The 19,739-nt window shown below is 36.9% G+C and overlaps 6 protein-coding genes and 1 pseudogene across 12 annotated transcripts; 5 read left to right on the forward strand and 2 right to left on the reverse strand.

Moving 5' to 3' along the window:
* Positions 1 to 1,004: 1,004 nt before the first annotated feature.
* LOC104740996 (endoglucanase 3) lies at positions 1,005 to 3,279 on the forward strand. Of its 2 annotated transcripts, XM_087483791.1 has the most exons (5): positions 1,005 to 1,503; positions 1,590 to 2,093; positions 2,189 to 2,338; positions 2,417 to 2,528; positions 2,610 to 3,279. In XM_087483791.1, exons 1-5 carry the CDS (start codon positions 1,309 to 1,311, stop codon positions 3,101 to 3,103), a joined length of 1,455 nt encoding a protein of 484 aa, XP_087339917.1. In that variant the 5' UTR covers positions 1,005 to 1,308; the 3' UTR covers positions 3,104 to 3,279. The 2 variants fall into 2 exon arrangements, with proteins under 2 accessions (XP_087339917.1, XP_019091230.1); XM_019235685.2 differs by having other exon boundaries at positions 2,189 to 2,528.
* A 2,280-nt stretch (positions 3,280 to 5,559) lies between these two features.
* Positions 5,560 to 8,263, forward strand: LOC104740999 (SUN domain-containing protein 3). Of its 5 annotated transcripts, none has more exons than XM_010461753.3 (3): positions 5,560 to 5,984; positions 6,094 to 6,253; positions 6,399 to 8,263. In XM_010461753.3, the coding sequence occupies exons 2-3, from the start codon at positions 6,103 to 6,105 to the stop codon at positions 8,168 to 8,170; spliced, it is 1,923 nt and encodes a 640-aa protein (XP_010460055.1). In that variant the 5' UTR covers positions 5,560 to 5,984; positions 6,094 to 6,102; the 3' UTR covers positions 8,171 to 8,263. The 5 variants fall into 5 exon arrangements, with proteins under 5 accessions (XP_010460055.1, XP_010460056.1, XP_010460058.1 ...); XM_010461754.3 differs by having other exon boundaries at positions 6,429 to 8,263; XM_010461756.3 differs by having other exon boundaries at positions 5,627 to 5,984; positions 6,449 to 8,263.
* A 148-nt stretch (positions 8,264 to 8,411) lies between these two features.
* LOC147928023 (serine rich endogenous peptide 13-like) lies at positions 8,412 to 9,333 on the forward strand. The gene is made up of 2 exons (XM_087483792.1): positions 8,412 to 8,652; positions 9,012 to 9,333. The coding sequence occupies exons 1-2, from the start codon at positions 8,547 to 8,549 to the stop codon at positions 9,101 to 9,103; spliced, it is 198 nt and encodes a 65-aa protein (XP_087339918.1). The 5' UTR covers positions 8,412 to 8,546; the 3' UTR covers positions 9,104 to 9,333.
* A 379-nt stretch (positions 9,334 to 9,712) lies between these two features.
* LOC104741001 (serine rich endogenous peptide 14) lies at positions 9,713 to 10,205 on the forward strand. The gene is made up of 2 exons (XM_019235683.2): positions 9,713 to 9,873; positions 9,959 to 10,205. Exons 1-2 carry the CDS (start codon positions 9,768 to 9,770, stop codon positions 10,063 to 10,065), a joined length of 213 nt encoding a protein of 70 aa, XP_019091228.1. The 5' UTR covers positions 9,713 to 9,767; the 3' UTR covers positions 10,066 to 10,205.
* A 191-nt stretch (positions 10,206 to 10,396) lies between these two features.
* Positions 10,397 to 11,909, reverse strand: LOC104743471 (dirigent protein 11 pseudogene; annotated as a pseudogene).
* A 464-nt stretch (positions 11,910 to 12,373) lies between these two features.
* On the forward strand, positions 12,374 to 15,297 carry LOC104741002 (uncharacterized). 2 transcript variants are annotated; one of them, XM_010461758.3, is made up of 6 exons: positions 12,374 to 13,127; positions 13,246 to 13,378; positions 13,632 to 13,761; positions 14,240 to 14,279; positions 14,446 to 14,671; positions 14,736 to 15,297. In XM_010461758.3, the coding sequence occupies exons 1-6, from the start codon at positions 12,954 to 12,956 to the stop codon at positions 14,759 to 14,761; spliced, it is 729 nt and encodes a 242-aa protein (XP_010460060.1). In that variant the 5' UTR covers positions 12,374 to 12,953; the 3' UTR covers positions 14,762 to 15,297. The 2 variants fall into 2 exon arrangements, with proteins under 2 accessions (XP_010460060.1, XP_010460059.1); XM_010461757.3 differs by having other exon boundaries at positions 14,756 to 15,297.
* A 1,763-nt stretch (positions 15,298 to 17,060) lies between these two features.
* LOC104741003 (COP9 signalosome complex subunit 5a) lies at positions 17,061 to 19,616 on the reverse strand. The gene is made up of 6 exons (XM_087483794.1): positions 19,003 to 19,616; positions 18,493 to 18,774; positions 18,249 to 18,396; positions 18,060 to 18,148; positions 17,411 to 17,488; positions 17,061 to 17,310 (listed from the first exon to the last, which is right to left on the reverse strand). Exons 1-6 carry the CDS (start codon positions 19,390 to 19,392, stop codon positions 17,221 to 17,223), a joined length of 1,077 nt encoding a protein of 358 aa, XP_087339920.1. The 5' UTR covers positions 19,393 to 19,616; the 3' UTR covers positions 17,061 to 17,220.
* Between the last annotated feature and the right edge of the window lie 123 nt (positions 19,617 to 19,739).

A 19,739-nucleotide genomic window follows, 5' to 3' on the forward strand; every position in this document is an offset into this window, starting at 1 on the left:
TTTGATATCAATCATGAATTTTTTTATGGAGCATAAGAAAGGAAAGGGTCAAGATTTACATATATGGTCTCCTATGGATCTATCCTTGAATTACACGTGCAGAGAGATCAGGCGCGAATCTCCTGTCAATCGAGATTTTGGTACAGGAATCAAGATATATATTATGTAAGGTGATTCACTGTGGAACGAGAGAAAGGTGTTTCTGTTTGCTTAACTTCAAATCTCAGCTCTCTTTAGGTTTAAAGCCGTCTTTTATGCAAACCCCTCGAGAGAAAGAAATAATTGCATGCGTGGAAAACGTCCCTAAATCAACTATTCACCCTGAGAAATTAAAATAATTGGAAAAAACCAACCGGAATAAGATAACTCTTCTACGAAATTAAGGAATCTGCAATATGTAGATCTTCTCATCTTCATTGGTTCACTACTCCGAACAAATTCATAGAAACTTACATTAGTTTGCCAAAATATAATAATGGGTGCACCGTCGTAATCTGGTTGTTACTTGTAAAGAGTTGAAAATTCAAACCACTAAAAAAACGAAGAGACAAATATTTTTTCATCTAATGCAAGTAAACAACCTTTCGTATAAGACAACAATTAAGATTTAAGAGATTAAGGTATCATTACGTGTTGATTACACTTGACTTGAGAAAACCTTTTTAAATTTAAAACCCACTGACCCGGCGCCGTTATCTTGGCGCCATTTACGTTCCTCCCCTTCTCTTTTGTCTCTTTTTCCTAAATCATAATCCCCAAAACACTAACCTACCTAAACTAAGATTTACCTAACTAACCACCCTCTCTGATCAACATTATTTATCAATCTACAACTTTAATCCTCTATATTACTTATTGCAAATTTTTAAGATTCCTATTACAGTTTACTATGGTAAAAAATAGGTATCAAAAACATTAGAATATACTAGTTTGTTGTTAATATGTTAACATTAAAACATTAAAACATAGGCTAATATGTGAACTCATATAGACAGAGATTTGTTGTTATATCAGTTATTTAAGAAGAACATATAACTTTACAATGAAAAGAAGACAGAGATAATCAAGTCATGAGTAAGAGTCACTTAAATTATTCATTTAATCCACTAATCAATTCGACTACATATTATAAAAATCTTGAAAAAGGGATTCGAATTGAAGTAACTTAAAACCGTTTTTTAACAGTTAAGCTAAATTTCGAAAAAGCCATATTTTTCGCTCTAAATCTCATCAGCCTCGTTTTCATTCTCTCGCTATATATACGCGTGTGTGAACGAGCCGTACCCTCAAGCGAACACGATTACAAGAATGGCTTCTCCTTTCTACTTTGTGTTCCTTCTCTCTGTGCTTCTACTCGAACAAACCTATGCCAGTCCCAATTACAGAGAAGCACTCTCAAAGTCGTTGCTCTTTTTCCAAGGTCAGCGTTCTGGTCGCCTCCCTGGTGACCAAAAACTCTCATGGAGATTCAGCTCTGGCCTCTCTGATGGCTCTTCCGCTCATGTAAGACCCTAAACTGTAAACCCATTGTCACTACTAGCCGGTAAAAGTTTAAAGCATCCATTTGAATAACATGGTATGAGCTGCAGGTGGACTTGACTGGAGGCTACTATGATGCTGGGGACAATGTGAAGTTCAATTTCCCTATGGCGTTCACCACCACGATGCTCTCCTGGAGCTCTTTGGAGTACGGTAAGAAGATGGGATCTGAACTCCAGAACTCTCGTGTGGCCATCCGTTGGGCCACTGACTATCTACTGAAATGCGCCAGGGCCACTCCCGGGAAGCTTTACGTTGGAGTAGGAGACCCTAATGGTGATCACAAGTGCTGGGAACGTCCAGAAGATATGGACACTCCTCGCACAGTCTACTCTGTATCCCCATCAAACCCTGGCTCTGATGTAGCCGCAGAAACTGCTGCTGCTCTAGCTGCAAGCTCCATGGTTTTCAGGAAAGTTGATCCCAAGTACGCTCGCTTGCTCCTGGCGACAGCAAAGAAGGTCATGCTGTTTGCCATTCAATACCGAGGCGCTTACAGTAATTCCCTTTCCTCTTCCGTCTGCCCTTTCTACTGCTCATACTCTGGCTACAAGGTATGCATTCATATATCTACCTTCATCTGAATCTAAGAGAGACCTATCAATTCAATCATTTTAACTAAAGTACTAAACTACTCTTCTGATTACAGGACGAGCTGATGTGGGGAGCGGCATGGCTGCATAGAGCAACCAACGACCCGTACTACACAAACTTCATAAAATCCTTAGGAGGTGGAGATCAGACAGACATCTTCAGTTGGGACAATAAGTACGCCGGCGCATATGTTCTTCTCTCACGAGTATGTTGTCCATCTCAACCCATTAAAATTCATAGACACAATTTAGCATCACCATTCACAAACACATTTCTTTGGCAGCGAGCAGTACTAAACAAAGACAACAACTTTGAGCCCTACAAGCAAGCAGCTGAGAATTTCATATGCAAGATCCTTTCTAATTCTCCCTCCTCGTCCACAAAATACACTCCAGGTAACTTCATAGGATCATTTCAACACTAGTAACGTCGTATGATTACTAAAAACACTTGTCTCCAAAACCAAAACTTTTCAGGTGGATTGATGTACAAATTACCTCAGAGCAATCTACAATACGTGACATCGATAACATTCTTGCTAACGACCTACGCCAAATACATGAAATCAGCGAAACAAACCTTCAACTGCGGGAACTCAGTCATCGTCCCCAACGCACTTATTAATTTATCGAGGCGACAAGTCGATTACATCCTCGGTGTGAATCCAATGAAGATGTCGTACATGGTTGGATTCGGATCCAATTTCCCCAGAAGAATCCACCACAGAGGCTCTTCTCTCCCGAGCCGAGCCGTCCGTTCAAACTCTCTGGGATGCAACGGCGGGTTTCAATCTTTCCGAACACAGAACCCTAACCCTAACATACTAACGGGAGCAATCGTAGGAGGACCGAATCAAAAGGACGAGTACACAGATCAGAGAGATGATTACGCTCGATCAGAGCCAGCTACTTACATAAACGCCGCATTCGTCGGACCATTGGCGTATTTCGCCGGCGGCCGGTCGCCGTGAAATCGCCGCCACGTCTCACCTTTTTTTTTTCAATTTTGATCATTTTGGTCAAAGTTCGTTAGATAAACCGGTTTGGTCTAAACCCTTACTTACCGTGTAAATGGGTAAGGCTATTTCAGATGTAAAATCTAATGGGCCGTAAGGTCCATTATTAATGGACTTAATTAGAAAGCCAATCTTATGGCTCTTAATTAGTGTAGAGTTACTACGGATTTGATCAGAAGGCATGGAACTGGTGCAAACGTATGTTACACATTACGGCACCAGCCAAACAAGTTAATGCCATGTTTGGAGCCAGACTTATTATACCACCGCATGAGCAATGTGTTCGATACCAACCTTTCATTTTGGTCCATTGTCCACAGGATTGCACCAAGCCACCAACAAAAAAGAGATTATGAAGTAAGCTGTAACGTATAAAATAAGGAGGGAATGAAAAGAGACAGGCTGTGAGAGAGAGAGAGAGAAGGGGAACAAATCAAGAAATGAAATGAAAGCTGGCGTCCACGTTAACGTGCCGCACAATCACAGCTCATCTCTTGCCTTCTTTCTCTACTTTTTTATTTTTTCTTTGTCATCTTTCCCTATTTTCCAAATCAGTCGATCCAATAGTTTATGAATAAAATTGTTATTTATTTTGTTATCTCGAGGCATTCCCAATCAATCAATAGCTCATATAGGAGTATTTTTTTTTTTTTCTGTTACAAATAAGTTGACATTTTTTTTTTTTTGTTATAAATATAGACTGTTATAAATATAGACTTTTTTCTTTGGTCAAAAGATATATGTGGAAGACCTTGAGGCTTCAAAACTTGTTTCAACATTTATTATAACTACACAATCCGAGATAACTACTGTAGTAGAAAAATAACTGAATTCTTCTGAAAAAAAAAGTCTTACTTTTTCAGTTTCGAGATATGAATCAATCAATTGATACTTCTTTTATGCTAGATATTCACATAAACTTGGTGGTCCTTGAAGTTCGATTTTCACCAAAAAAAAAATAGAAATCTTTATGAAATGGTTAAAATGTAATAAATAGAATAATAATTTATCTTAGTTTCCGAATTTTTAAAGAATATACGAATCCCCTACAAAATATGAAAAACAAAAAAAAATGAACACAAAGCACAAAATTTCGGACATGTAAATAAAATATTATACTTTGGAAATAAAATATATACTAATGAAAAGTAGGAGCTGCTCCTAAGGCCGTTCAAATAAGATTTTAAACAACCAATATAAATTTGACATATCACTTATTAACATTTTATACAATTTTCAGAATTTTCTATATTATATTAAGAATTATTTTAAACAACCTATCATATTTGATCTGTCATTCATTAACATTTTTTAAATTTCCAGAATTTTTTGTCATTCATTAACATTTTTTAAATTTACAGAACTTTTTAGAAAAAGGAAAATATTAAATTTATGGAAATCAAAGAACTAAGCACAATATCCCACATCGGCTAGAAATTTTTTAGACAATGGTTCAAAACCAGTATAAATAAGATTAATATGCTTCTAACAACGAATGAGCAGGAAAGCTTGATTTATCAGGCGTCCAAGTTTAAAAGTTTTATTTGGTTTGATTTGGTTTTTTATTTGATCAAATTAAAACTTTAAACAGTTTCAAAAAAATATTATAATATTTTAAAATTTTAAAAACTTTTAAAAGTTCTTAACTTTTAAATTTTTTTTAAATATTATAAGTTTTAAATTTTAAAAGTTTAAAATATTATAAATATTGAAAATTTTTAAAAGGTTCAAATTTTATATTTCGAAACCTTTTAAAAGTTTAAAATATTATAAATATTGATGCAAAACATAAATTATCTTATTTATCTACATTTGTGATTTTTATTTCTTATGAGCTGTAAAACATATTTGTATGTATGCTTTTATAGATGAGTTGATATTTTTTCATTAATTTTTTATTTTTGGGTCTAAGGAAGAAGGATTGACATCGCAAGACCTTAATTTGATGTTTGAGTCAAATTTTGAGGTTTAAAGAAGAAAGATGGACGACAAACACACATGTTTTATTAGCTATACATAGGCATGACCAGGGTTACGGTTGTTACGGTTAAGGTTTATTAACCATCGGTTATGGTTAGAAATTTTTGTAACCTTAACCAGAACCGTTTAACAAACGGTTAAACGATTATTATTATGATACGGTTGATATTATTTGATGATATAATATAATTGATATTATTTATTTATAATTAATATGTTCTTATAGTGTACTCATATTTCTATATATCATATGATTCATATTAAATAAATAATTATTAGTATATTTTATTATGTTTTTAAAATATTATAAACTAAGTAAGAATTTTGGTTTGAGAAGTTTTTAAACGCGTGTATCTAAAACCAAATAAATATATGGATAAAATTGTTAATAATTGAGTATATGTGTTCACTATACAATTAATCATAAATTTGACAAATTTTACGAGAAAATAAATGATTTTGTTACTTCACCCCTTTCTGAAATCAAAACTTCTTTTTGTCAATTTGAAGTCTCTCCTTTGACTCTCTTCACCTTTTTACAGCCGCAACCGTTAAAAAAGTTCTCGTTGTGTGATTGCTTTCTTCTTCATATAATAGATTCCCAGAAAAATACAGAGAAACAGAGAGAGATAGAGATTGGTGAACGAACCTTGTACGCTTCTCTTCCTCAGTGATGCGGAGACGAAAGATACTTCATTCCCCTCGGTTGATTCGATTACAGACTCATCGGCGACGGTGACGTTAGCCCACCAAATCCTCTTCTTCTTCTTCTTCCTTGAGGGGGGGGGGGGGTTTCTTTTTACTGATCATACAAATCTCCTTTCTTTGATTCTCTCTCTCTCTCTCTCTCTCTCAGGTGGGTTCTTCTTAACTCCGATCTTGGGATTTTGAATTCCTCGTTTCGTTAAAAAGTCTTTGTCTTTCACATTTCTAATCATGTATTTCGCTGGTCAACAACAACACAGGGGCGTGCAATGCAAAGATCGTGCAGAACTAGAACAAGACCAAGAGTTTCTGATAACAACACTTCTAATGGAAGAAGCAACAACAGCTTTTACAAAGTCTCTCTGTCTCTTGTGTTTCTCCTTTGGTTTCTTTCTTTCTTATCCACCTTGTATGCCAAAGGTATACACCCTTTTCAACTTCCTTTTCTTTTTCTTTTTGATCATTGTGATAGCATTCTAGTCATAGATAAAAGCAATGGTACACTTGACATTAATGTTTTTTTGCATATTAATAAGAGAACCAAATCACTCCTGTGTACTTGTAGATGCGCCTTTGACTAACTCTGTAGGAATAGTTGATTTTGATGATGGTCAGTCAGATGTAAAAGCTGTTCCCTTTGATGCTTCATCGTTACAAGAGCCTGCTTCTGTTCTTGATATATCTGATGTGAGTAGGAGTGATGATACAAACCCGTTTGAAGAAAGTGAAGAGAAAGAAAAATCTGTGAAGGAAGCAGAGGTCAATAGCATAGTTTCAGGGAGTAATATAGAAAGCAAGGAAAATTACATGTCGAAGCAAGGTGAGATAAACAATACGGATACAGGGAATGATGCAGAAGGCAAAGATGATATCTTGTTGAAGCAAATTCAGATGAACAAGACTGACACAAAGAATGGTACAGAGAGCAAATACAATGAGTTTTTGAAGCTAAATCAGATGAACAAAACGGATTCAGGGAATGTTACCGAGATCAACGCTTCAAAGGTTGATCAACCATCTCGTGCTGTTCCGCTTGGTCTTGATGAGTTCAAGAGCAGAGCGTCCAATTCCAAAAACAAATCGTTATCAGATCAGGTCAGTGGTGTGATTCACAGGATGGAGCCTGGAGGGAAAGAGTACAACTATGCCTCTGCTTCAAAAGGCGCAAAGGTCCTGTCTTCCAACAAGGAAGCAAAAGGCGCTGCAAGCATCCTAAGCCGAGACAGTGACAAGTACCTCAGAAATCCATGTTCTACTGAAGGTAAATTTGTTGTCGTGGAACTTTCAGAAGAGACATTGGTGAATACCATCAAACTCGCTAACTTCGAGCATTACTCTTCCAATTTGAAAGAGTTTGAGCTTCAAGGCACCCTGGTCTATCCCACTGATACATGGGTTCATATGGGAAACTTCACGGCTTCAAACGTGAAGCATGAGCAGAACTTTACACTTCTTGATCCAAAGTGGGTGAGATACTTAAAGCTAAAGTTTCTAAGTCATTATGGTTCAGAATTCTACTGCACCTTGAGTCTAATGGAAGTCTATGGAGTGGATGCCGTAGAACGAATGCTGGAGGATTTGATCTCTGTCCAAGACAACAAAAACACATTTAAAACTAGAGAGGGAGATCTTGAACAGAAGGAGAAGAAGCCAGTGCAGCAAGCAGAGTCATGTCTAGGCGATGCTTGCCATGAGAGGAGCATGAAGAAAGAGACCGAGCGGGAAGCCCCACCAGAGAATATGTTGGCGAAGACTGAAGCATCAATGGCGAAGAATAGTAATAAGCTGGCAGAGCCCGTGGAGGAGATGAGGCATCATCAGCCAGGAAGCAGAATGCCAGGGGACACAGTGCTGAAGATACTGATGCAGAAGTTAAGGTCATTGGACTTGAACCTATCGGTTCTAGAGAGATACTTAGAGGAACTGAACACAAGATACGGGAACATATTCAAGGAGATGGACCGTGAAGCTGTTGTGAGAGAACATGCAATTGCGACTTTGAGACTTGACTTGGAAGGTATGAAGGAGAGGCAAGAGAGGATGGTGAGTGAAGCAGAGGAGATGAAAGAGTGGCGAAAGAGAATGGAAGCTGAGATGGAGAGAGCTGAGAAAGAGAAGGAGGACGTGAGAGAAAGGCTCGAACAAGTTTGGCAAAGACTTGAGTGGATGGAGAAGAAAGGGTTGATGGTGTTCACCGTGTGTCTTAGTTTTGGGACTATCGCGGCTATTGCAGTTGTAGTCGGTATGGGAACAGGTCGAGCAGACAAGTCTGTTGGTGGTGCTTGGATCTTGTTATTGATTAGCTCAACATTCATTATGTTCGTTTTGTCTCTTTGATGAGAGTTTTGGTCTTCTATTTTTTTTTGTTTTTACACTGTAGAGTCATATGTTACTGATTTAGGTGATCTGAATAGATACTGTTGCAACTCATTCTTGAACCGGTATATGGAATTGAACCAGGAAACTGGAAACATACCTAACTCAAATGCCTCTCGGCTTTGTTGCAATAACCCAATAACTTAGCCAAATTAAGTCTAATTTTGCGGATGTACGTAAAAAGTGAAAGTAAGTGGGGGTTGAGTGGAAATGTAGTAGGTGAGTGTACAAGGGGACCCGTGAGTGAGTACCACAATTTCAACGACGATTCATTATATTTTCTCAATAAATAGAGCTGCTCTCTTGTGGTAGAGTTGACCACTTAAGTCTTGAACTAATGGCTACAAAAATATCGGAATTAGTTGTTTTTCTTCTCTCATTGCTTCTTCTGCTCTCATTCATCTTTTTTCAGGTTGGAGTCGCGGACGCCAAACGCAACCAACGTTAGTATATTATTCAGTCTCTTCCTTTGCTATATCTTTGTGTTTTTTTTCTTCTTAATTTTTTCTGAAACAAGAATTCTACATTTATAATATAAACTCCCAATAACTTAGTACTTACTATGATTGATTGAGGGTTTTTTTCTTTTCTTTGGATTACAGTTTATATCTTCATTAATCTTTCAATTGTGAATGATGATGATTAAATCGTGTTTTCCTCGTGAAAAACTTTTGTCGTTTTTTTTTAGTTCATCATGGTCATTTCATGTTAAAGAAAAGTCGAAATTTGTTGTTTGATGAGTAAAGAAGAAAGCATACGTAGATGGTTAAAGCTTATGGTGAAAATGTAATATGTTAATAAGCAGGTCAAGAACAGCTTGTAGATTATCGTCGCCCTCCCACCGCACCTATATATCTGCCGCCCTCTAAATCACGCAAAGGAAAAGGTCCATGAAGAAACTATACTCAAGACTCAAGACTCTACACTAATGTTGTTATGATCTCTTATTAGTTTTAACTTTTTGGGAAGATCATGTCACGTTTTTAGATCATGTAGTAGTGTTTTGTTATAAATAGGTTGTCGGTTGTAATGGTTCACTGTTTTGGCCATATCTATGTTGTAGGGAAACTAATCAATGGCTAAATCATCATTAATTAATTACAATTGAGACTTGAGAGGTTAAATCTGTGGCCAATTAACCAAGAAACAAACATTATTGTGGCCATTTGTGAATTGTGACCATTTTTTTTTTAAAACACGAAATAAAATATGTGGCTATATGACAAACTTTTCCTTGTTTTTATGATATTTCAACACATAGAAGAGGCTATACATCATATACATATATATACTTTTGTCACAAATTCAACCTTAGTAGGTAGAAGACATAAATTTAAACAGAACAGGACGTGAGCCAAGAGACTTTCTCGTATGTAAACTTAAAAACGCGTTGAATAGAAGAAATGTAGTTGGCGGCTACTTGTACATTTAAACGATGCTTATCTTCTTACATCTGAAGGATGTTTTTCTATTATTATTTTTGCTGATACTATATAAGTCATGAGATGGTCTTGTTATGTAGTTGTGACTTGTGAGAGAGTTGGAAACACTTAACAAAATGGCTGTCAAAACATCAAATTCAGTTGCTCTTCTTCTCTCATTGTTTCTTCTGATTTTATTTGTTCCCTCACAAGTTGGAGTAGCCGAAGCCAACCGCCACCTACGTTAGTTTATATACTGGCATTTTCTTTGTTATTTACATGAATTAATTAGATTTTTCTTTGTTTGATCATGTACAATATGGTGTAGGTAAAAATTTGCGTTTGGATTGCGATTACAATCTTTCTCCTCCTCCTAACATGGCACCTCCAATATTTGTACCACCTTCTAGATCATCCAAAGGAAAAGGCCCATAAACAATCTTCGTTTTGCTCAAGTAGAGAAGAAGTGTGATCAAGATTACATGTACAGCGTGAAAGAAGAACGGTCAACATTATGTAAAAAGAACCAAACGAAGAAAAGAAAAACAATAACAATGAAAAGTCAAGATTAATATGTCTCATACAAGTTTGGACGACCAGCTTTTCAGATCATGTTGGATTATATAAACCATACAGTTTGTATATATGATTATGTTTGTATGCTATATAATAAAGTATCTATAGATAAAACTAGATAATTTTGCGCCCTTTTTTTTCGTGGTAAACCATATGTGTCGTCCAAAGTCTAAACCAAAAAAATTTCCAGTTACAACAGTGTTTTACTCAAATTACACCTTTAATTAAACTTTAAACGGCACACAAACAAATAAAAGAGCAAAACGTGAAACAATTTATAATTACATATATATATCCCAAACGAGTAATGCCAAATAAATACATTGTACTCGACCACGGCATCTTTATCAACAATCTTATAAGTCTTGGGAAGTGCATAACCTCTAGCACACCTGAAAGCTCCCGTACCTCCGATGATCGGCAACTCTCTCTCCTCCAACAGTATAGGCAGAGTCGTGCAGCAGTTATAGAAAAAGAAGCGGCCGCTTGTGGCATCCAATTATTTTTTTAAATAAAAGCATATAATTTAATTATGTCATGTAGTTTATCTCTAATAAAAATATATAACTACAGAATTGTGGGCTCATAAACTTTTCTTACAAGTTACATCGTTAGAAAAAAATATGGATTTCTACAATCTAATTTTAAACATAGGCTCATTATATTAATTAATTAAAAAAATTAGTTCAATGACATAGTCTATGCTTAATTAAACAATTAGGATTACAAATTCATTTTAGATACCTTTTTGTTTCATCGTTAAGATTTTCTCATCTTTTGATTTTATGGTAAGACAGTGACAAATTTTTCTTTCAGGTCTTTTCAAATTAAAATTAGTTTTTTTATCTACTATCTCTATTTACTCTATTCTTTTAATAATTGAAGTAATCAAATCATATTATGTTAATGTTTAAAAACTAATATTTCGTTTCAGTTTGTCTCTTTATTTTTTTTTTGTTATATGACATTGTGGTTAATTTTTACAAACGTTTTTATTTTGTATAATTAAAAAAGAGGCATTGACCTTCGCACGGCTCTCAGTATAGGATTCCGTCCATACAACCCGACGATGCTGCCGTTAAACTCTCCTTCCGTGAACGGCAAGTTAAAGACCATTGTGAAGCCAAACGTTTTCATGTCCGTCGATGCGTACATCCCCTGAGCTCTCCCTACTTCCTTCGACCTTGGATCGGGACCCTCGGTCAACGGGGCGTCGACGATCAGAACCGCACCGAATGCGCTGGCGGAGGAGTTTGTACTCGGGGCTTCAGCGACTCTGATGGTGGTGGGTTTGTCACCGGAGATGACTCTGATGAAGTGGGTCTGTCCGGCTCATGTCCTTGAAACGGAGTCGTTGTGGAGTAAGCTTCGGATTGTGTAACGGTGACGGTAAGAATTAAGGAGGATAGCTGTGAAGATCAAAGGTAGAAGAAACAGAAAAGGTGTAGACATGATGATTTATAACCATCTTATATGATTCCTATAATTTATCATCAAATGGATTGTTATCTTATATGTAAATGATAAATTATAGGAATACATATAAGATGGTTCGAGTGTTCTCCCATGATCTTCGTTTTGTAAACCATATGAATGGAGAATGATCCATCCACTTTATAAGGAAGGCTTTGGCACCACACCATGCATGTATTCTTTGCAAGGCTTTCATATTACGGCTTGGTTGGGTAATAATAGGAAATAGGTACAAGTGATTCTTCCAATGGAGAATATTATCTTTGCGCAGTAGAGATCTTGTACCAAATATATTTATTTTACATTTTTTTAAAAAACTATAGTTTGTGAAAGAGAAAATTAGAAGAATGTCCCCATTGATTACAAGTTGTATTATAAAAATACATATGTTCGATAAATTGATTTACAAGGAAAACACATATTTGATTTACAAGTGATTCAACGGATGCCTCACACGTACGTCATCTCCACAATTATATATACAAACAAATAAACTAAAAACTGCCTTTGTTTGGCCCAAATGAAAAAGTACTGAATAATCAAATCCTCCAATTTTCTCTAACAACTACAACTATATCTCAATAAGATCACAAGTACAAATTAAACTACAACCGTTGCTTAAATTTGACCAACTAGATGTAGGTTTGTTACAAAGAATATAAAAACTATATTAGCTAGAGAAAATAAGGAAATAAAACATTTTCATTAATATAAAATAAAATCATACTCTCTTTTCCTCCTTTACTCTCTCTTTAAATAATTGAAACGTACCGGCAGGCAGGAGATAATTCAATAAATAAATAAAACATCCGATGCCTCAATTCTCACGCATATCCCATTCGCGTCACGACCACAGATCCTTTGAGCAAAGAGGCTGCGTGAGAGACACGACCAATACAAGTGCGTAGATGATGTTGGATAATGGGGGCAATATTGTCTCTCTATATAATTTACGTCCAATAACATCACTTTAATTATTTTATTTCCAGCTTGTTTTTTCTTTCTCTTCCCTCTTTTTCTTGTTCTCATTACAATATCAATCAACCCTAAAAAAAAACTTATCTTATGAATCTACTACTATAAGTAGATCTCTAATCACTTTCTACTATTTATATAGACTAGCCGACTTCTTGCTTATTAACCTTCGTGTCTCTCACAATCCCACAAGTGAAACATAGTAATAGAGAGATATAGCTAGAGATTAGCTATTTGTTTTTTTCTAACTCCTATACCTAGAGAGAGAGAGAGAGAGTATTGATCGGAGAAAGAAAAAAATGGCGGGAGGAATAGGGTTGGGAGACACGACGTACACGAAGGTGTTTGTTGGAGGACTAGCTTGGGAGACGCAGAAGGAGACGCTCAAGAAGCACTTTGAGCAGTTTGGCGAGATTTTGGAAGCCGTAGTCATTACCGACAAGGCTTCCGGCAGATCCAAGGGATATGGATTCGTACGTATATACAACTCCTTCTCCTCCATATATATAAAGAGAGAGTGATATGTATATATATGTATACTTAATTAGAAAGGGGAAATTATAAGTTAAAGTGGTGATGATCAATGATCAGGTGACGTTTAGGGAGGCCGAGGCAGCGAGGAGAGCTTGTGTGGACGCTACCCCGGTGATCGACGGGAGAAGAGCAAATTGCAATCTTGCCTCTCTTGGTCTTCAAAGATCCAAGCCCTCCACTCCTAACCATGGTTAATATATATTATCTATCTCTCTCTCTTTAGATGGTGCTATGCAAGTTAGATCAAGAAAACAAAAGGGGGTAATTCTTAGTTAATATATATGGTTAGTGAGTATACAAAGTTGGTTTGATTAAATTAGAAACTTGTGTGACCAAAAGTATCGAAATTAATAACCTTAATATATAGTTGGTGATTGATGTTAATGGACCATTTTGTGTACATCATCAAAGAGTGATTGTGATGATGATGTTAAATGTGCTAGGAGGAGGAGGCAGGATTAACAATATGAGAGTGATGATGGGAACAATGCAGACTGGTTTTGGACCACCTCCTCCACCACCACCACCACCAACCTTCCCTCACTATCCCCACCTCCCTCTCAATCTCTTTGGGTATACTCTTCTTTTCTCTCTACTTTGTTTTTACCATGTAAAATGATAATGATGATAGTACATGCATGCATATCAACATAACATAATGATACCATTCGAGACCAAAAGAATGCCAACTCATATATTTCAATGCAATTGCATAACTTAGCTGGCTGTCCTCTAATGTCTCCATTTTGATTGTGGACCGACACTATTATTATTTTTAGTAATATAGATAGATAACTCTTCTTTAATCTGTAGAGTTTAAATGACTGACAAAGTGGTCAACGGACAGCTTGTAAAACTAAAAAATGTACTGATTCCTATTCCATCTTTCACCAATCATTTTACTCTCTCTCTCCTCACATGCTTCTTTCTATACGTCTTTGTGTCATGACCACGTGCCACGTGCATCCATTCATCTCTGTTGTCACTCTTTAAAAGTGTACTCTGTTTTGTTTTGTAATTGAAAAAGACACATTTGATTTGATATTCGCAGGTACTCTCCATACTCGCCAGATTACTCATCATTCCCTACGGTCCGTAACTTTTCTTATCTCTCTGACATAATAGTTTGTATAGCGAACTTAAAAATCTTTTTTTTTGTCTAAGCGAACCTAATAGTTAAGCTATACTTTGGTTATTCATGATCATATAAGTTATAACATAACCTTAATCTAATTAATTAACATGATGTGTCTGCAGAGCTTATACGGCGTGTACGGCTGCAATTCAGGGGGACAATATGGAGTATATGGGAACGGCGGAGGCGGTGGACTAACGGCAGCAGCCGCATCCGCTGCTCCTTTTTATCCTTGTGGCAGTGGTGGACATGGTGGAGTTCACTTCTCTCAGCCACAACCATTTTATCATCACTTGTCTTCTTATAACCCTCACCATTACTCTCCTGCGACCATTTCTATGCAACAAGGTTCGTATAAGATGTAAACACCAAAGGCAAAAATAGATACATACGCTAATAATATTGTTGACAGTGTGTTTTGCTGTGCCACAGGTGTAACCGGCTTTCCGCTTCAGCCACCTCTCATTCCTTACCGTTGAAGAAGCTTAGAGTCTTTGGTAGCTATAAAGCTTCACATCATCTACTTCTTCTCAAGTCGAGAGAGCCATTCTATGGTTTAATGGATGTTCTCTGGCTAATCTCAACACTTTTTTTCTCTCCTTCTGCTCTAAAAGCCACCCCATTTTATGGAATTTGAGGTGGTTTTTAATTTGCAGACCCCAATGGGATCTCCAATTTTAGATGGTGGTCATGTCGTTTATGTCATCTCTCACCTTCTTACAATTGCATCTTCTCGAGAGAATGGGTTTCTCTTCTAGAGATATTGCTAATGGAGCATCATCATCAATCACTCATGTGCCAAACTCAAGCTGATGCATGTATCAGCTTAATTTGTTATGTTGTTTAGCCTAGGGATGGCTGATCAACAAGACAAAGAAAATGTCTGTTAGGATTAATGTATAAAAAATCAAGCACCTAAACCATGTGCTTCTTTAAAGTCTGAAAAATGATATGCATATTAAGCAAAACAAAAACCCTGCAAGCCTTTTTGTTGCATCAACATGTTAGTTAGTCTAAGTAGCTCAAGGACTTGGGTTCTCAAGTCTCAGATAATATTTCTCAAGGTCCACAACATGTCTCTGTTTACTGTTAGTTACTACTGGTTTAAAACATTGGGGAGTAACATCCCATAACCCCCCTACCCCTAGGATAGGATACTTTGCCACATATATGAACTTCATGCTTTTCAGTTTTTACTCTAGAATGTTCAGAAAGATACTGGAAATATAAGGCCAACGATGTAATTACAGTATTGGGAATCAGAACAGTACCTGTTAGAGATATATATATATATAATGAAAGACTGGCGCTTTCTTGTCTGATTTCGAGTTTTCTTCACTTTCTGTTCATGTCTGTCTTTACAACTTCATATTGGTTTGAACCTGTAATCAACAAAAGAGTTCTACTGCAGAGCAATGACCCACTGTACTCACATTTCCTCATGTTCTCCCAAGTATCCCAATACTTCTCAGTCCGTTTTCACACCTTCTAGTGTCAGTGCAACACTGTAGATCTTCCATACCACACAAACTGAAGGAAGTGATAATATCTTTGTGCATCAACCCAAACGTACCTCTCTGGGGTATGAACTTGAAATCCTCAGCTCCTACATTTTCTTAGACCTCATAAATGGTGAGTGAGATGAGAATAAAGAAATCATTATCCTAGAAAAAGATTCAACACATCTGAACTTGTATCAAACCTAAGTTGAGAATGCTATATAAACTAAACTTTGCTTGTGTTATGCTTTAGGAAACAAGACTACAAAACAGTCTAAAATCGAAATGCATTTGAAGGAAATGCTAAAAACTCTTAAAATCAAATTAATGTCTTTAGGGATTACTGACTACTGAGATCTGCCATTAACTAAAAATAAGTCCAAAAAAAAACCAAAACGTATAAATACACTAAACACTCCCATGTGGCAAACCAAAGAAGTGAATGGGGAATCACAAATGTATCAAATGTCTGAGAGAAGCTATAAAACCTAGAAGACGATTCTTACAATCGAAGCATTGCTTCAATTCAATTAATAAAAAAGAACGAAGATACAAGAGAAGCGCGAGGCGCGAGCACCCTTGTCAAAAAGCTGAAACCCTCACACATTGGTAACAGAAACGAAAATGGAAGCAAATGCTTCGAATTACCCCAATGTTAGGTGTGAGGGTGTCAACTTCTTCACAAGGGGCTCTCGCTTCATGGCCTCGATTAACCAACCGATGAAGCAATGCATCAATGGCTGCTTCGAACTCTCTCAGACCTTCTTCTTCTATTCAACGACACTTTTAGGCAGAATTGGGCTTTCAATATGTCCATTTTTAGTGGTAAACGAAGCAGGTCGGGGTTATATTAGTGAAGGCCCAAAAGTTAGTGAAGATGTGAACACTGGAAGGTTCACTGTTCCTGTGACGATAACTGAATTTCAACTGATGAAGACGACTAGTACTAGTGTTAAGAGATTTGATTTTAGAACCTCTTTTCTTTCTGTTCGTATCATTGTTGCTTCATTCTCTGGGTAACGTTTGTATGGTTGTTTCAAATTTTATAGGACATGGTTGTGTGTATCAGTCACACATTCTTCAAGTAACCGCAACTGTGAATTGACTTTCAAGTACATAGCCAGGAACGAATGAAGATGTGTATGGAAACTATGGATTATGGTTTTCACAGGCATGCTCTTTTGTATATGGAATAATTACTAATCCTTAAATACCAATTCAAGAAGGCAAAAACATAATGATCGAAGTTGTCATGTTAATGCCATTTAGTAACCCAAAGAGCTTGTCTGAAGCAGATACTACTACACTAGAGAGATATAGGAAACAATGTGCATTGCCTCATAAACCGGGTCAAAACCAAAGTCAATTCGCGCAGACAAAACAAAAGAATAACAAACTTCACGATGTGATCATTGGCTCTGGCTCAGATGGTTCACTGGGAGGTTTGTTGGACTGACGTGCGGAATTGAACAAGATGTCTTTGATAACCTGCATGATATCAATGAATGAAAGAGTTGAGTGAATCTTATGGGTCCATGAACCACTAAGGATAAATAGTATCAGCATGTCATCATGTATTTTTACTCACCTGTGACATTAGCCCGTGGACCTGCTCAACCGTTATCTTTGCGCTATCCCGAGTTATCTTAGCAAGCTGAGACTCATCCTGAAAGTGATCCAAAACACACCTGCTTAGAATTTGAAATCTCCCAAACGAAACAGTCACATAGCCAGAGATAATAATTGGTTATCTCTGGCTATGATCCAGTACATCCTGAAACTGAAAGTGATCCAATACTACTCTAGGAAGCAGACACAAGACTATTGGCAACAACTGGTTAGAATAATTGACACATCAAAGTCTCCCAAGTTTTACTAGTGCAAACTTATACAACTCTGGACATTTTTTTGACTAAACAAACATTAAAAACTGTGAAATCCCACAACCAGACAAGGTGAACCATAATGTTGTGCAGGTAGAGAGTATCTATGATCAGCTTATATCCAATCAACATACTGCCTGAGAATAAAGATCTCAAATGTTATCAATCAAACTACAAATTACCCATCCAAGTCGCTAGATATTGATAGTAGCACTTAATTCGCCAAACGTTAAGTTTCTAGATAGGAAAAATCTTGAAAAGCGGGCATGTATATGAGCTCAAAATCAGTATCTCAGACAGTCAAAAAAGAATGAGAACATAGCAAATAAATTTGTTAAAGCCACCAAGACAAACCTCTTTCCTCCTTTGGTGACCGGCTGGCGCAATTCCTCCTCCAAACCGGGAGTGAGAGAGCTGACTCTCCGCTTGCTCAAGCTTCTCAGCTTCACCAGTAAAAGATTAAATAGTAAGAAAAGGGAAAATATTAAACTACGACCTGGGTTAAAAGTAAATTAACATGCTCTAGCACATCCAAGAATTTACCCAAGTCTGAAATCTGTCCGGCAACATAGTCTCCATTGCCCAGCAGCGGGGAAGAAGAAAGAGTGTTCACCCAGTACTTGTTCCAAAGGAGATCCAAAAGGTGACTATCAAGAGATGACTTGAAATAAGTGATGTCCAATGAATAGTACTGCCACATACAAAAAAAAAAAGTCAATCAATCACAATAGCAAATAATCTAAGCCTCCAAGATTAAAAAAGTCAACAGAATGAGAATGATAAGTACCTGTTTGCAGTGCACACCAAAGTCCTCAATCTTGTTAAGAGGGATAGTCTGATACTCAGAAACATGATCATCTGAGATCTTATGTCCCTCAGGATATGTTCTGAAAGCCCCAATCTCAACCTTACCAGCGGAAACAGTCCTTGTTGGATCAATCACAACAGCCAAGAAAGGTTCTTGATACTGTTGGTTAAGCATCTGAGTCGAAACATCAATACCCGAGAGCCAGCATCCATACCCTGGGTGAGAGTGATACCATCCAACAACGTTCTCCAACCTCCCAGCCTATAAGTTAAAGTTACATAAATAAACCAATCAATCAGCCAAAACTTGCATAAAAGATCAGAACAAGTAACAACAGATCAAGAGCAAAATAGCTAAATTAAGTTCTGTGTGTAGCCATCAAAAGGTAATGAAACAAGAACCACTACGAACAAATCTCTAAAACCCTAAAACACTACAAATCAATTAGGAACAAAAGAGAGAAACCCTAGCCAATGAAGGAGCTCTTACCAGCTTGTTGGTCTGAGAGTATTCAACCATGTACTCGTAAGCATCAGCCTGAGCATTAACCCTAGTCTCAGTTCCTTCAACAGGCAAAGCGAAAGCATCCATAACGATGATGGTATCGCCATCGGTTTTACCCTGCATAAGACCCATGATTTCGATAGTGCCACCAGAGCGAGCGTGAACCACCATCTTGAGAAGAGCGAGCGCTGAGATTTGGACTCGCTTGAAGTAGTTAGGATCGGAGGCCCACGGCTTCTCCTGCTGGATTTTGGCTTGCGAAGCGTCGTCGTAGTGGAATATGCCGTCGGAGGCTGAATCTGGTGGTTCGACGGTGAGAATGTTGTTCTCTAGCTCCCATGTCTTCCTCGCGATGGCCGACGATGTACCTTCCATTGAAATCGATTACGAAGAGTAGAAGAAATCTAGGGTTTTGCTAATTTTGCGAAAACTAAAAAATCGAAGAAGAGTCCGATATATAAGGATTTGTCGAATCGGTTTTATACTGAAGAAAGCTTTCTTTTTGGGTTTTGTGGGTTAAACCCGTTTTGCGAGATGCGGCACCTCTTTAATATGTCTATGGATTTGCAATTGGGGGACTAAATACAACCTTTTAATCCAAAATACTCCATAATAATGTACATTTTAATTTAATTTAATGTAATGTAAATCTATATATAATGTAAATTTAATTTCTTAGATTATAAAGTATTTTATTGTTTGTCAAAAAAAAAAAAAAGATT

Source organism: Camelina sativa, chromosome 14 (genome assembly GCF_030686135.1).
Source record: "Camelina sativa cultivar CO46 ecotype springtype chromosome 14, ASM3068613v1".
NCBI lineage: Eukaryota > Viridiplantae > Streptophyta > Magnoliopsida > Brassicales > Brassicaceae > Camelina > Camelina sativa.

Coding starts and splice junctions, on each gene's coding strand:
- LOC104741003 (XM_087483794.1), bottom strand. CDS start 19,392: ATGGAAGGTACATCGTCGGCCATCGCGAGGAAGACATGGGAGCTAGAG. Junction 18,775..19,002: donor ACTCTCAGACCAACAAGCTG/GTAAGAGCTCCT, acceptor TTTAACTTATAG/GCTGGGAGGTTGGAGAACGT. Junction 18,149..18,248: donor CGGACAGATTTCAGACTTGG/GTAAATTCTTGG, acceptor TTACTGGTGAAG/CTGAGAAGCTTGAGCAAGCG.
- LOC147928023 (XM_087483792.1), top strand. CDS start 8,547: ATGGCTACAAAAATATCGGAATTAGTTGTTTTTCTTCTCTCATTGCTT. Junction 8,653..9,011: donor GGACGCCAAACGCAACCAAC/GTTAGTATATTA, acceptor TATGTTAATAAG/CAGGTCAAGAACAGCTTGTA.
- LOC104741002 (XM_010461757.3), top strand. CDS start 12,954: ATGGCGGGAGGAATAGGGTTGGGAGACACGACGTACACGAAGGTGTTT. Junction 13,379..13,631: donor GCCCTCCACTCCTAACCATG/GTTAATATATAT, acceptor TAAATGTGCTAG/GAGGAGGAGGCAGGATTAAC. Junction 14,280..14,445: donor ATTACTCATCATTCCCTACG/GTCCGTAACTTT, acceptor ATGTGTCTGCAG/AGCTTATACGGCGTGTACGG.
- LOC104741001 (XM_019235683.2), top strand. CDS start 9,768: ATGGCTGTCAAAACATCAAATTCAGTTGCTCTTCTTCTCTCATTGTTT. Junction 9,874..9,958: donor CGAAGCCAACCGCCACCTAC/GTTAGTTTATAT, acceptor AATATGGTGTAG/GTAAAAATTTGCGTTTGGAT.
- LOC104740996 (XM_019235685.2), top strand. CDS start 1,309: ATGGCTTCTCCTTTCTACTTTGTGTTCCTTCTCTCTGTGCTTCTACTC. Junction 1,504..1,589: donor CTGATGGCTCTTCCGCTCAT/GTAAGACCCTAA, acceptor TATGAGCTGCAG/GTGGACTTGACTGGAGGCTA. Junction 2,529..2,609: donor GTCCACAAAATACACTCCAG/GTAACTTCATAG, acceptor AAAACTTTTCAG/GTGGATTGATGTACAAATTA.
- LOC104740999 (XM_010461753.3), top strand. CDS start 6,103: ATGCAAAGATCGTGCAGAACTAGAACAAGACCAAGAGTTTCTGATAAC. Junction 6,254..6,398: donor ATCCACCTTGTATGCCAAAG/GTATACACCCTT, acceptor GTGTACTTGTAG/ATGCGCCTTTGACTAACTCT.